This window comes from Salvelinus sp. IW2-2015, linkage group LG8 (assembly GCF_002910315.2).
Source record: "Salvelinus sp. IW2-2015 linkage group LG8, ASM291031v2, whole genome shotgun sequence".
In the NCBI taxonomy this organism is placed as follows: domain Eukaryota; kingdom Metazoa; phylum Chordata; class Actinopteri; order Salmoniformes; family Salmonidae; genus Salvelinus; species Salvelinus sp. IW2-2015.
Genome location: NC_036848.1, coordinates 38,929,779 through 38,945,065, shown reverse-complemented (window position 1 = coordinate 38,945,065; position 15,287 = coordinate 38,929,779). Strand labels below are relative to the sequence as shown.

Below are 15,287 nucleotides of genomic sequence, written 5' to 3'. Positions count from 1 at the left end.
CAAACCAGATGGGATGCCGTATCGCTGCAGAATGCGGTGGTAGCCATGCTGGTTAAGTGTGCATTGAATTCTAAATAAATCACAGACAGTGTCACCAGCAAAGCACCATCACACCTCCTCCATGCTTCACGGTGGGAACCACACATGCAGATATCATCCGTTCAACTACTCTGCGTCTCACAAAGACACGCTGGTTGGAAGCAAAAATCTAAAATTTGGACTCAGACCAAAAGGACAGATTTCCACCGGTCTAATGTCCATTGCTCGTGTTTCTTGGCCCATGCAAGTCTCTTCTTATTGGTGTCCTTTAGTAGTGTTTTCTTTGCAGCAATTCAACCATGAAGGCCTGATTCACGCAGTCTTCTCTGAACAGTTGATGTTGAGATGTGTCTGTTACTTGAACTCTGTGAAGCATTTATTTGGGCTGCAATCTGAGGTGCAGTTAACTCTAATGAACTTATCCTCTACAGTAGAGGTAACTGAGTCTTCCTTTCCTGTGGCGGTCCTCATGAGAGCCAGTTTCATCGTAGCGCTTGATGGTTTTTGCGACTGCACTTGAAGAAACTTTCTAAGTTCTTGAAATAATGATGGATTGTCATTTCTCTTTGGTTATTTGAGCTGTTCTTGCCATAATATGGACTTGGTCTTTTACCAAATAGATGGGGGGCGGGACAGGAAGAGTTTGTATACATTAACACAACTGATTGGCTCAAACACATTAAGAAGGAAAGAAATTTCACAAATTAACTTTTATCAAGGCACACCTGTTAATTGAAATGCATTCCAGGTGACTACCTCATGAAGCTGGTTGAGAGAATGCCACGAGTGTGCAAAGCTGTCATCAAGGCAAAGGGTGGCTACTTAGAAGATTCTAAAATATTAACACTTTTTGGGTTACTACATTCCATGTGTGTTACTTCATAGTTTTGATGTCTTCACTGTTATTCTACAATGTAGAAAATAGTAAAAATAAAGAAAAACCCTTGAATGAGTAGGTGTGCCCAAACTTTTGGCTGGTACTGTAGATGGGTTTATGCTTCACAGAAAGCCTCCCATCATTCAAATACACACTATCATAACAACCTACACAGGGAACACATTTGCACGCCGGCTTTACATCGCAAACAAATAAAACAACACTTGACAGCCGAGGAGGACCATAAGGACGTAGACCAATCAACATGCAAATCATATTTTTCCTGGAAATAAGAGCCCATGATACATTTTTAATGTAGTGGAAACACTGTGGTAGTGAGAATATTTGTTTAAACATTTGAGTCATTTAGCAGACGCTCTTATCCAGAGCGACTTACAGGAGCAATTAGGGTTAAGTGCCTTGCTCAAGGGCACATCAACAGATTTCAATTAGACAGCTCTGGGTTACTGGCCCAACAGCTTAAATCGCTAGACTACTACCCAGCCCACGTTGGTAAAAACATTATTACATCGTAGCTACTAGAGTGTGCAGCTTTTCCTTTTCTTTTAAAATAGTGTATTTTAACACTCGTTAAAGCTGCTCAAAGACACTCTGTCACTCTGTAAAGCTACAAGGAAACAAACACCCACCCCTATGATGGGTCTGATACAGGAAATACTGCTGCTGTACTAAATTAGCTTTATATTCTGATCTTTACTCAGAACTTTATCTTTATTCAGACCACATTCAGCATGTTCATCTGCATTTGACATATAGACTTGGTAAGGCTTCATAAGGGTTTATAATGCTGCATAGTGCTCTATTTACTTGAGGAGCTGTGGGTTGACGAAGGTGATGAGGTCCTGTAGGAGTTTAAATGCAGATCCGATTAGGAAGTAGGGTCCGAAGGCCTTGATGAGGGAACGGAGGAAGGAGGGCTTCTTGGGGTCTTTTTGTTTGGACAGCAACACCTCCACCTCCTCAGGACTGCTCTCCCCCCCTACATGGTTGGACTCTCCCGCTGGCGGAGGTTTGGAGTACAGAGCCTGGGTGGACTGGTCCTCAGCACTGTGGAGAGAAGGGGTGGAAATAGGTTCCAAGTAGAAGAAGCATTCATCACATCCAGTTTCTACCCTTGAACATGAAGTTAGCAGATATACTGTATATTTACGCATGATTTTCTCACACAATCGGAATGTGGAGGGGTTGGATTCCAACAGTCAATGAAACAACTCTCCCTCACACCTCTAAAACAGGTTTGAGCAATTACAGGCTTAGGTCTCTCTTTCCTATCACTTTACTGGTTCTTCTGTTCACTGAAGGAAAACCGGACAGAACTTGGCAGAGAAACTGAAGAGTAGTGAAAGAGCGAGCGWACATGAGAGCGAGCGAGAGCCAAAGAGAACGTTTGGAACAATGACAGAGGTTAGAGTTCAGCATTCAGCAGACACTCCCAAGCTGGTGTCAAGTGTGTTTGGACAAGATTTATATTTACATTTTTGTCATTTCCCAGACGCTCTTACAGTTAGTGTACTCACCTTAAGGTAGCTACGTACAACAACCACATCTCACTGTTTTGAAACTTTCCTCAATTAAGCAGCTCTCTGCAAAGTCAGTGCAGGTGAGAAACAACAATTACAACGGTACATGGCTATGTAGCCTGGAAAATATACACTACCGTTCAAAAGTTTGGGGTCACTGGGAAATGTCCTTGTTTTTGAAAGAAAAGCTAATTTTTTGTCCATTAAAATAACAGCAAATTGATCAGAAATACAGTGTAGACATTGTTAATGTTGTAAATGACTATTGTAGCAAATACACCCGTTAAAAATCGACACTTGTTTTTTACTTTTCTTTCAAAAACAAGGAAATTACTAGTGACCCCAAACTTTTGAACAGTAGTGTATGTCCACTTTAATAAGCTGAAGCAGAAAGCAGCTTCAGCTAATAGTTTTTTGCTCTTGAAAGCTTGTTTGACAAGTTTAAGCAGAAAGCTTTCTAGTTAAAGGTTTTGTGTGGTAGCCACCTGCTTTGATAAGTTAAAGTGGAAGACAAGACATTTTCAAAGAGAAACTTTATATAAATCCAATCAATTATTAATATCGTAGGATTGGGATGAATGATAAAAAAAAATCTTTTATCAGAGAAAAAGCAGCTACTCTGTGTTCAGAGCAGAAAGCAGGCTTAATATGGATACCAGCCAGGCTATGCCAGACAGATTTTAACTCCACTGCTTTCCAGTCACATTCCAGTTTTTTTTATTCACTGTAGCAGCCTGTTGGAATTCTCTGTATGATGTAAACACATCATGTAAACACATCAAAACACACAATGTTCCATCTGTGTGTTTTGTAACGATTTCCCTCCAACTCATCTTACTGATCTGTGGTGCTATTTCTGTCGTTGATACTAGCATGTTGGCTTTACTACTGTGTTTTCCACCCGAGACCAAAGATGCAGAGACACTGACTCAACATATTAAATGCTCAAAAGGTGCTGCACAATCCAGTGGTTACTATCCTAACAAGTTTTTGAACAGATATGAGCGATACTGGCTGGCGCCACATGAAAAACACACTTTATCCTTCTCACACATACGTGCACATGTACAAACACAAGCGTGCACACTCAGATCCCATAAAGACAACTTCCTCCCTCAGCTCTCCACAGTTCTGGGAATGATGTGAAAGGGCAAACTACTGTTGACTTAGGCTGTGTCATTTGGCTGTGTAACCTTAAACAAGGGAAACCATTCTCTACACAGTCATACTGCTGGGTCAATGTTGTTGTAACAAGTAAAATAAGGAAATAAGGGTACTGATTTTCAAACTGTGAAAAACATTATTATAACAAAAGAAGTTGTGAAAACATTGGAAGCCTTTGAGATAAGAAGCACCAAATGGAATATGTCCATTACAGGAAAGATTAAAGGAAATGTGGATGCTGGTCTCAAATCTAAATTTCTTAGAAATACACACTGAACAAAAATATAAAGCGCAACATGTAAAGTGTTAATCAGCTGAAATAAAAGATCCCAGAAATGCTTATTTCGCTAAAATGTTGTACACAAATTTGTTTACATCCGTGTTAGTGAGCATTTTTCATTTACCAAGATAATCCATCCACCTGACAGGTGTGGAATATCAAGAAGTTGATTCAACAGCATGATCATTACACAGGTGCACCTTGTGCTGGGGACAATACAAGGCCACTCTAAAATGTCCAGTTTTCGACCAGCCACCCGAACAGCTGATGAAACTGTGGGTTTGCACATCTGAAGAATTTCTGCACAAACTGTCAGAAACCGTTTCCGGGAAGCTCATCTGCGTGCTCGTCATCCTCACCAGGGTCTTGACCTGACTGCAGTTCAGCGTCATAACCGACTTCAGTGGGCAAATGCACACCTTCGATGGCCACTGGCATGCTGGAGAAGTGTGCTCTTTACGGATGAATCCCGGTTTCAACTGTACCAGGCAGATGGCGTTGTGTAGGCGATCGGTTTGCTGATGTCAACGTTGTGAACAGAGTGCCCTCTGGTGGCGGTGGGGTTATGGTAAGGGCAGGTATAAGCCACGGACAACGAACACAACTTCATTTTATCAATGGCAATTTGAATGCACAGAGATACCGTGACAAGATCCTGTGCCGCATTGTCGTGCCATTCATCCGCCGCCATCACCTCATGTTTCAGCATGATAATGTACGGCCCCATGTTGCAAGGATCTGTACACAATTCCTAGAAGCTGAAAATGTGCCAGTTCTTCCATGGCCTGCATTCCCACCAGACATGTCACCCATTGAGCATGTTTGGAATGCTCTGAATCGACGTGTACGGCAGCGTGTTCCAGTTCCACCAATATCCATCAAATTCGCAGAGCCATTGAAGAGTAGTGGGACAACATTCCACAAACAACAGCCTGATCAACTCCATGCGAAGGTGATGTGTCGATCTGCACGAGGCAAATTGGGGTCACACAAGATACTGACTGTTTTTTTGATCCACGCCCCTACCTTTTCTTAAAAAGGTATCTGTGACCAACAGATGCATATCTGTATTCCCAGTCATGTGAAATCCATAGATTAGGGCTTAATTTATTTATTTCAATTGACAGATTTCCTTATATGAACTGTAACTCAGTACAAACGTTGAAATTGTTGCATGTTGCGTTTATATTTGTGTTCAGTATAATAATAGTTTTTCAGTTTCCTATTCTACCCCCCCACCCTCCTTTGCTCCCTCCCTCCATCTCCAATCCCTCCCTACCTGTGAGCCTTGGCCTGCTCCACATTCCTGTCTCCCTCCCTCTGTTCCTCCCTACATCCCCTTGCCTCCCTCTCTCCCTGTGAGCCTTGGCCTGCTCCACCTCCCACTCCCGCAGTAGCTTGGGGACGACCACCTCTGAGCTGTCCCTCTTGTTCAGTGACCACAGGTCTTTGGCTTCCAGAGGGTTCTTATAGCCCTTGATGGCCATGCTGGGACAGAGAGGGACACAGCACATTAGTGGAACTTCATGAAGTGCAAGATCCTGGAAAAGGCTTTATCCGTGTCCAGGAAACCAGGGCACAAAGAGAAGACTTGTTTGCGGTTCCATTGATTATTGATCAAATGTACTGATTACTTGTGGGAATAACATATTGATCATGAAATAGCTACAAGCCGTACAAATGTATAGGATAAGTCAATCCTGCACCAAGTTATAATTGTTGTACAGTATGTGTTGTATGGGGGAAATCATGTTACCTAGTGAACCACCAGAAGGTCATAGTGGAGAGGAAACCAGCAGTTGATTGAGGACAAGGATTCTGAGGAGAAAATGGCAGAGTAAGAAGAGGTCACAGTGTGTGTGTGTGTGTGTGTGTGTGTGTGTGTGTGTGTGTGTGTGTGTGTGTGTGTGTGTGTGTGTGTGTGACTCACGGGGTCTGTGTCTATGTTGGAGAAAAGTGGAGGTTTCTCGTTGAAGCAAGAGAGGATAAGCTCGGCTACGATCAGACTGAAGTAGAAATAGAATGTGGTGAAACGCAACTTGTCTGAAATCTCACTCTGAAACAAGAACAGAGAAAGACTTTATTGACCTGTTGGAGGACATTTTGTTATGAAAGCCATTTCTTAAGGAAGCTGACAGACAATGCACTAACTGTCCTAGTCTCCTAAAGTGCTCTCTTACATATCGATGATCAGTCCCCCCAAACCCTGCTGAGCTAAAAACAACTGAGTCATCCAAAATCATTGCTTTGTCTCCCTGACCACAAGCCATTCAGTCATTTTAAATAAAATATATAAAACACAACTAGAGGCTAATTGGTAGGATCAATGGGATAGTAAATAGCCAGAGCAGACCACAGGACTGATGTTGGCATGGTTTGACCTGGGTTGGCCCCAGTGTAGCGGCTAGCTGTTAGGGCATTAGATTATGTTAGAGTATTAGACAGCCCTCAGTAGGCTAGGTTAGATAAGACGGCTAAGGCCCTGCAGGTCGCTAGGACAACAGACCTACTATTTCTCCTCTCTCTCCACCCAACCTCGGCCCTGCCTAACCCCCAAAACAACCAACCATAAGTTCTTTAGCCAGGGAAGGAGAGGGAGGGAAGGAAGGAAGGAGGAAGAGGGGGGTGGTAACCATGTTTTGAGAGAGGGAAAAGAAGGAGAGAGCTGAGGGAGATGGAGACATCTATACATTTTAAACATCTCCTTCTCCTCCGCCTATACAGTACACATTAGGGGAAACCCTGATCTCACCTGATATTTGGCCTGTAGGATCTTGGAGCGGAAAGGCACTATGGCACACATCACTGACAGGAACCAGAATATAAATAGAATCCCTGAAGACTGGACCCCCCTCAACCTCTCAAACTGTATCAGAAACAAAGCTAGCAGCTGAGAAAGAGAGGAGGGAGAAAGGGAGAGTGAGGGAGCGAGGCATTGAGTGAACACGATTTAGATAAGCACAGAAACACACAGGGCATGTAAAAGTGAACATGCATCTCAGCTCTACTCTCTCCTTCGCTCACTCATGCATAGGACATGAGAGAGAGAAATGTGAGAAAAAAAACAACAACTTGTGAACCAGCATAGCAACTGCCTGTGAATAACAGCATGTTCACTAGGCTTATTCTACACCTCAGAGCATGCAACATACTGTAAAGGCTAATGGAATACAATGACAATCTAATCATCTACAAACACAACAATCAGGCTGGTCTCATAGACTAGACGTAACATAGTAAACAAAAATCTGGGACACTCAACTTAGTATGTATGATATGTTACCTTGGTATGGTTACATAAAAGGGAAGGTTACTTAAGGCAAAAACGGTGGTTGGTCGTTATGGATGGATGAGCGTATAACGCGAACGTCTAGCAACCCAAAGGTTGCGTGTTCGAATCTCATCACGGACAGCTTTAGCATTTTAGCTGATTAGCAACTACTTACTACTTTTTTATCTACTTTACAACTACTTAGCATTTCAGCTTCCCCTTCCCAATAAGCCTTTAACATAACTCCTAACCTTAACCTCAACTTAGCTAATGTTAGCCACCTAGCTAACATTAGCGTTCGACACCTAGCAACCTAGCTAATGCTAGCTACAACAAATTAGAATTTGTAACATATCATACATATTGCAAATTTGTAACATATTGTATTAATTGCAATTCGTAACATGTCATACGAATTGGGACCGTGCTTCCACCCATCCAGTACATCTACTCGAAACGTGGTCGTCACGGAGGCTGTGCTTCCATCCATCTGGGACATTACACAAAATGGTGCCTGAGGAAGGCACGCAGCATCAACAAGTACCCCACACAACCCAGCCACGAGCTGTTCGCTCCCTTACCGTCTAGCAGACGGTATCAGAGCATGAGGTCTGATACCAAAAGGCTCAGAGACAGTTTCTATCTACAAGCCATCAGACTGCTGAACAGTTGAACTGGAGTGACCACCTGCTCTGATTCTCTGCACCTTAGCACACATTACAACTGCTGCTACCAGACTCTTATTATACTGCTCAAGTTAAACACTTGCTCTCCATCCCCCCTTCCCCCAAACACATGTAAATATTTTACTAATTGTGCCTTCCTGTATTACATTTATACTAAAATTGTTCATCTATTCTACTGCCATTTACTTCATGTTCGTATTCTTATTTTTAACTATTTCTTATGGTTGTTGCATTGTCGGGAAGGAACCTGCAAGTAAGCATTTCATTGGACAATGTATACCATGCGTATCCCGCACGACTAATAAAACTTGAATAGTAAATCGTAACTTATCATACAAAATGGATGATGGACATCCACAAATTAATACATACCATACCAAACATATTATACTAATTTGAGTGTCCCAGATTTCCGGTTACTATGTTACGTCTACTCCTGAATCCAGGTTGCAACAATACATACATGATTGATTGACAAGTTATGGATTCAAAATACTGTTCACTAAGCAACAAGACCCCAAAAATAAGGTACTTTTCAGGAAGTGAGTTGAACACTGTACTGTATGACTGTACTGCATGTTTACAATGCCACGCCCTGTTGGTTGTGTACAAGTACCATCGTCATGCCGACCACCAGCGGAGTGACGAAGTAGATGGGTGGCTTTGTGTCCCCCTGCTGCAGCTCATGGAAGGTGCCGAAAAGATCTGTCCAACACACAATCCACAACACCAACCCAAAGACCTAGAGGATGAAAGGGGAGGGGTGAGAAAGAAATAAACCCAAAACTGAGCAGGAGTAATTTGATCAAAACCCATCTAAACTGTCTGAACAAGCTTGAATGTCTGGTACGTTTCCCAGTACTGGTCATTAGCCTGTCTGATAAACATTTCCACTATTCCCCTATCGTGCATCAACTAACTAATCTAATAAGGGCTACGAAACAGGATGTGAATCTCAGGCAACAAACAGTATTGCATCGAGAGAGAGACGAAGACACAGACAACTGGACAGACAGCGTATGCATGTCCGCATACAGCAGCCCAGTGCGTGGTATGGTCCCTCACCGTTTTCACTCTGTTAAGGATGGACATCATGATATAACCCTTGTTGTTCCTCTGGAGGTAGAAGAGGTAGGGAGGGCAAGCAAGCCACAGGTACACACAAGGCAGCCATGACAGCACTGACAGCTGGAAACATTCCGGCAGGTCTGGGCTGTCTGTGTGGAGCGTCTGATTGGCTACCTGGAATCAAATAAGATGGAGACCAATGGATTGAGACCAATACACTTTAAATGTCAACTCATCAAACACATATCCAGTGGGGCCCATCTGAAATTGCGCCCTATAGTCCCTGTGCAGTTCTTTACTTTTGGACAGAACCCATGACATCAATATGGCTCGAAGTAGTGTCCTATATAGGCCTAGGGAATAGTGTGTCATTATGAACTTACCCAGGTCTAGTGTTTGTTCTGACAGAACACCAGTACTGTATATAAATCAGTACTGAGCATTATCAGTAGTCAAGCCACTTGCTCCTGTCTGACCCCAGGTCATTTGGGGCTGTCTAACTGTGTGGAATGTCGCATGACATCAGCTGGCTTAGAGGCCGAGAGAGGGACCGGCACACCATAGGTTGTTGCTGTACTTGTTGCTGTAGCCTAGTTACGTAGAAGGGACAGTGTTCATACTGTAAACTTCCAATGCAAATGTAGAGGGGAAAACCACAGCTTGGGGGCTGAGCTGAATCACAGACACTAAGAACTGAGTAGTGAAACTCGAGAGAGTGAGAAGCATCTTGTGATACAGAAACAAACTGCACTACTCTCAAACATCATATTTACTTATAATTATAATAATTACATTTTTAAAGCACTTCATTATACAAGAATAAGCTCAAAGTGCATTAAAGATCAAATAGAAATAGTTAAAAAACAAAACAAATACACTGAGTATACAAAATATTAAGAACACCTGCGCCGGAGAAGGCGGCAGGCGTTTTACGTGTCCCCAACCAATTGTTTTTTTTGTTTGTTTATTTGAGTTGTTTGTAATTATTTTTTATTTTTTTAAACTTATTTTGTACATAATGTTGCTGCTACCGTCTGTTATGACCAAAAATAACTTCTGGACATCAGGCCTGCGATTACTCACCACGCACTTACAGAATCCTTTTTTCCCCTTTAACGAGACTGACGAGCCCGACGCGAACGATATACTGCTTTCTCGGGGACAGGCCCAGATCCCTGTGATTTGCGTGAAGAGGAGGCGGAGAAAAAGGGGCCAGAGGGCAGACTGCCTTATGAGAATTCGTATGCGATTGAATAAACCCCCACTTCCTTCCATTCTGCTAGCAAACGTGCAATCTTTGGAGAATAAATCGATGACCTACGCGGAAGATTAAATACTAACGGGACATTCAAAACTGTAATATCTTATTCTTCACAGAGTCGTGGCTGAATGACGACACTATCAACATACAGCTGGCTGGTTATACACTGCACCGGCAGGACAGAACAGCGGCGTCTGGTAAGACAAGGGGCGAATGACTATGTATTTTTGTAAATAACAGCTGGTGCACGATATCTAAGGAAGTCTCAAGCTATTGCGCGCCTGAGGTAGAGTATCTCATGATAAACTGTAGACCACACAATCTACCTAGAGAGTTTATCTGTATTTTTCATAGCTGTTTACATACCACCACAGTCAGATGCTGGCACTAAGACAGCATCGAATGAGCTGTATTTTGCCATAAGCAAACAAGAAAATGCTCACCCAGAGGCTGCGCTCCTAGTAGATGGGGACTGTAATGCAGGGAAACTTCATTCCACATTTTTATCAGCATGTTAAATGTGCAACCAGAGAGAGAGAGAAAGATAAAAATAAATAAAAAATAAAACTGGACCACATTTACTCCACACACAGAGATGCATACACAGCTCTCCCTTGCCCTACATTTGGCAAATATGACCATAATTATATCCTCCTGACACTCGTCAGATGTGGCAGGGCTTGCAAACCATTACAGACTACAAAAGGGAAGCACAGCCGAGAGCTGCCCAGTGACACGAGCATGCCAGACGAGCTAAACTACTTCTATGCTCGCTTCGAGGCATGAAACATGCATGAGAGCACCAGCTGTTCAGGAAAACTGTGTGATCATGCTCTCTGCCGATGTGAGTAAGACTTTCAAAGGCTGGTCATGGCTCACATCAACACCATTATCCCAGAAACCCTAGACTCACTCCAATTTGCATACCGCCCCAACAGATCCACAGATGACGCAATCTCTATTACACTCCACACTGCCCTTTCCCACGTGGACAAAAGGAGCACCTATGTGAGAATGCTATTCATTGACTACAGCTCAGCGTTCAACACCATAGTGCGATCAAAGCTCATCAATAAGCTAAGGACCCTGGGACTAAACCCTGGGACCCTGTGGTCCCGTGTGGCTCAGTTGGTAGAGCATGGCGCTTGCAACGCCAGGGTTGTGGGTTCAATTCCCACGGGGGGACCAGGATGAATATGTATGAACTTTCCAATTTGTAAGTCGCTCTGGATAAGAGCGTCTGCTAAATGACTTAAATGTAAATGTAAACACTTCCCTCTGCAACTGGATCCTGGACTTCCTGACAGGCCGTCCCCAGGTGGTAAGGGTAGGTAACAACACATCCGCCATGCTGATCCTCAACACAGGATCAACTCAGTCCCCTCCTGTACTCCCTGTTCACTCATGACTACATGGCCAGGCACAACTCCAACACCATTAAGTTTCCGATGACACAACAGTAGTTGGCCTGATCACCAACAATGACGAGACAGCCTATTAGGGAGGAGGTCAGACAACAACCTCTCCCTCAACATGATCAAGACAAAGGAGATGACTGTGGACTAAAGGAAAAAGAGGACCGAGCACTCCCCCCATTCTCATCGACGGGGTTGCAGTGGAGCAGGTTGAGAGCTTCAAGTTCCTTGGTGTCCACATCACCAACATGGTCAAAGCACACCAAGACAGTGGTGAAGAGGGCATGACAAAACCTAAGGAGACTGAAAAGATTTGGCATGGGTCCTCAGATCCTCAAAAGGTTCTACAGCTGCACCATCGAGAGAATCCTGACTGGTTGTATCACTGCCTGGTATGGCAACTGCTCGGCCTCCGACCGCAAGGCGCTACAGAGGGTAGTGCGTATGGTCCAGTACATCACTGGGGCCAAGCTTCCTGCCATCCAGGACCTCTGTACCAGGCGGTGTCAGAGAAAGGCCCTAAAAATTGTCAAAGACTCCAGCCACCCTAGTCATAGATTTCTCTCTGCTACCGCACGGCTAGCGGTACCGCAGCGCCAAGTCTAGGTCCAAGAGGCTTCTAAACAGCTTCTACCCCCAAGCCATAAGGCTCCTGAACACCTAATCAAATGGCTACCCAGACTATTTGCATTGCCCCCCGTTCTACACCGCTGCTACTCTCTGTTGTTATCATCTATGCATCGTCACTTTAATAACTCTACCTACATGTACATATTACCTCAACTAACTGGTGCCCCCGCACATTGACTCTGTACCAGTACCCCCCTGTATATAGTCTCACCATTGTTATTTTACTGCTGCTCTTTAATTACTTGTTACTTTTTTTCCTTATCCATATTTTTTTAAACTGCGTTGTTGGTTAGGGGCTCGTAAGTAAGCATTTCACTGTAAGGTGAACACCTGTTGTATTCGGTGCATGTGACTAATAAAAATGTTATTTGATCTTTCCATGACATAGCTTTCACCTGGATTCACCTGGTCAGTCTATGATCCCTTATTGATGTCACTTGTTAAATCCACTTCAATCCATGTAGATTAAGGGGAGGAGACAGGTTAAAGAATGATTTTTAAACAAATGACACAATTGAGACATGGATTGTGTATGTGTGCCATCCAGAGGGTGAATGGGCAAGACAAGAGATGTAAGTGCCTTAGAACGGGGTATGGTAGTAGGTGCCAGGCACACCGGTCTATGTCAAGAGTTTGTGTGTTTCAAGAATGGTCCACCACCCAAAGGCCATCCAGCCAACTTGACACAACTGTGGGAAGCATTGGAATCAACATGGACCAGCATCCCTGTGGAACGCTTTCAACACCTTAGAGTCCATGTCCCAATGAATTGAGGCTGTTCTGAGGGGGAAAAGGGGGGTGCAACTCATTGTTAGGAAGGTGTTCCTAATGTTTGGTATACTCAGTGTATATGCCATTTAGCATATATTTATAGCTTTATTGATGTAGAATGGAGAAAACTAAGTTAAAGGTCCAATGCAGCTCAATATCAAAACAGCTTCTTAGCAAAGAGCCATTTCTCAAGCAAGAATTTGATAGGACTGTTTGAGTGGTCTGAGTTGGAGGGGAGAACTGAAAACTAGCTGTTATTGGCAGAGAGGTTTGGAACTCTTTCTTATTGGTGTATTAACTAATTTACCACCTGATGTTACCAGGCAGCCCAAAACTCCATTCCACCAAAACAGACTGAAATTTCAGCAAGTCTTTTCAAACAGCTCTTACACTAAAATGGCATTATCATAATTTTCACAATATTATTCCAACATCATACAGTAGTGTGGAAATATATACAAAACACAGGACAATCTCATGTATGACTGCACTGGGCCTTTAATTTAACCAGCCAGCAAGACTGGACAGCAAGGCAAGGACTCATAATGAAGAGAAATGACTGCTAATTACATTTCTGTCAGGGCATACTTATTTTTAATCATTTTAGGGCTCAAAAGAGAATATATAATATTCCAGGTTAGCATATGTACAGTATGCAAATAAGGTTATTTCCCAGTCAAGTTACCAGACCCGGTAAGTCATCATAGTCATAAACAGACATTAGCTGTTATAACTCCTAATGACAGCTGCTATGGCAGTCTTATGACAGTTAGTGCTATAATGCCTACATGGCACTAACACAACTAAAGTGCTACCAGTTTTGTGAGGCCCGATAACAATCCCAAAAGCCAGTGAGAGTATCTATGGAAGTATTTACCATGAATAGCTAAAGGATGCAGCCATATCTCAAAGACACGAGAGATGAAAGCATATCGTATCAAACTTCATATCGGCAGTGAGGCAGGCAGCCAGTGGTGAATGTGCTTTTAAGGACCGGACCAGGCAGTGGTAGAACAGAGTAGAAGAGGCCCAACCCCAGATACTTGACTAGATAAACACAGCTGCCCATGTTTCTGCCTGTCGGCACCCATCAGGGGAGTATGTGTGGACGTGTGTGCATGCCGTGTGTCTGTATGATGTGTGTGGGGGGGGCTGATCCAGACTGATCCATCCCATCTGTCAGTTTCCATTTCTGTAATGTATGTATATAAAACATCCCAGGTGTCCTCCTAATAGTCTTCAGAACAACATGGAGAATGTGAGACCACAGTTGGACAGCGAAATGAATAAAAATGTGTGAATATGATAAGCAAAACATCATTTATTTGTACATATTCACATTGCCAGACTTGATTAATTTGTTCAGATGCCCTTTTAAAGCCAAAGAACTCACATACAGTTAGACACATGAACCATACCATTCCTTCCAATTAAACCAGTATAAATCAGTTGACAACAATGGAGGTAGCACTTTGGTCTTCAGTAGGACAATAGTTATACATAGAATGACTGGCCTTTACATTTGGCCCATCTGCTTAATGGCCAGGATGAAAGAGCAGACCATGACTGAAAGAGCAGAGCATCATGACTGAATCATATTAGCATGACAGGACACAGGAATACACAGTATGGTTGTGTAAATCAAAAAGGGACTGAACTGAATGAAGTGTGACTAAATAAAGTGAAGGTTTGCCCCTAGCCTGGCTAACAACCCAAACTCTGTATAACCAGGTTACTAGTTTTCCATTGTACCACGTGGGATGTTGCGTCAGGCTAGGCGCCTCCCCAGTGTGGCCATTATTTAGCTGCATCACTACAGTAGCTCAAATAAATATCACACTAGGGAACAGCCACACACCCTGAGCATTAGAAAACAAAAAACGCATTGACTTTGCTCTCAGTGAGTCACAAAGCGTGGCCTTTGCCTTTCCACTCTACGTGATGAGAACAATGGCCAGGTCTGCGGGAAGGTTGTGGTGTGTAGAGTATCATCCAACCGTAGCTTCTAGGTTGTGGTGTGTAGGGTAGAAGCTACGATTGGATGGTAGGTTGTGGTGTGTAGAGTAGAAGCTATGATTGGATGGTAGGTTGTGGTGTAGGGTAGAAGCTACGATTGGATGGTAGGTTGTGGTGTGTAACCGGCTGGTCCATGTGTGATACACCCCAGCCATTCCTTTCTGTAGAGTCTGCCTGTCTCATCAACCTTCAGTACAGATGGCGGATGGTTAGCAGCACTAGTCAGTATTTACTGTGTGTTTTGCATCTAAAATCAGGCCTGCTGGGT

General features: G+C 43.4%; 1 protein-coding gene across 4 annotated transcripts in view; it reads right to left on the bottom strand.

The window, feature by feature from the left end:
• The window catches only part of abcc3 (ATP-binding cassette, sub-family C (CFTR/MRP), member 3), a 56,265-nt gene that overhangs the window by 20,822 nt on the left and 20,156 nt on the right, over positions 1-15,287 (bottom strand). For all 4 annotated transcript variants that reach the window (XM_070444923.1, XM_070444924.1, XM_070444921.1 and 1 more), the window contains exons 2-8: positions 8,924-9,100; positions 8,475-8,600; positions 6,654-6,791; positions 5,832-5,957; positions 5,658-5,719; positions 5,263-5,389; positions 1,745-1,989 (exon numbers count right to left, since the gene is read on the bottom strand). In XM_070444923.1, the coding sequence (XP_070301024.1) occupies positions 1,745-1,989; positions 5,263-5,389; positions 5,658-5,719; positions 5,832-5,957; positions 6,654-6,791; positions 8,475-8,600; positions 8,924-9,100 (1,001 nt within the window). The remainder of the gene's footprint in view (positions 1-1,744; positions 1,990-5,262; positions 5,390-5,657; positions 5,720-5,831; positions 5,958-6,653; positions 6,792-8,474; positions 8,601-8,923; positions 9,101-15,287) is intronic.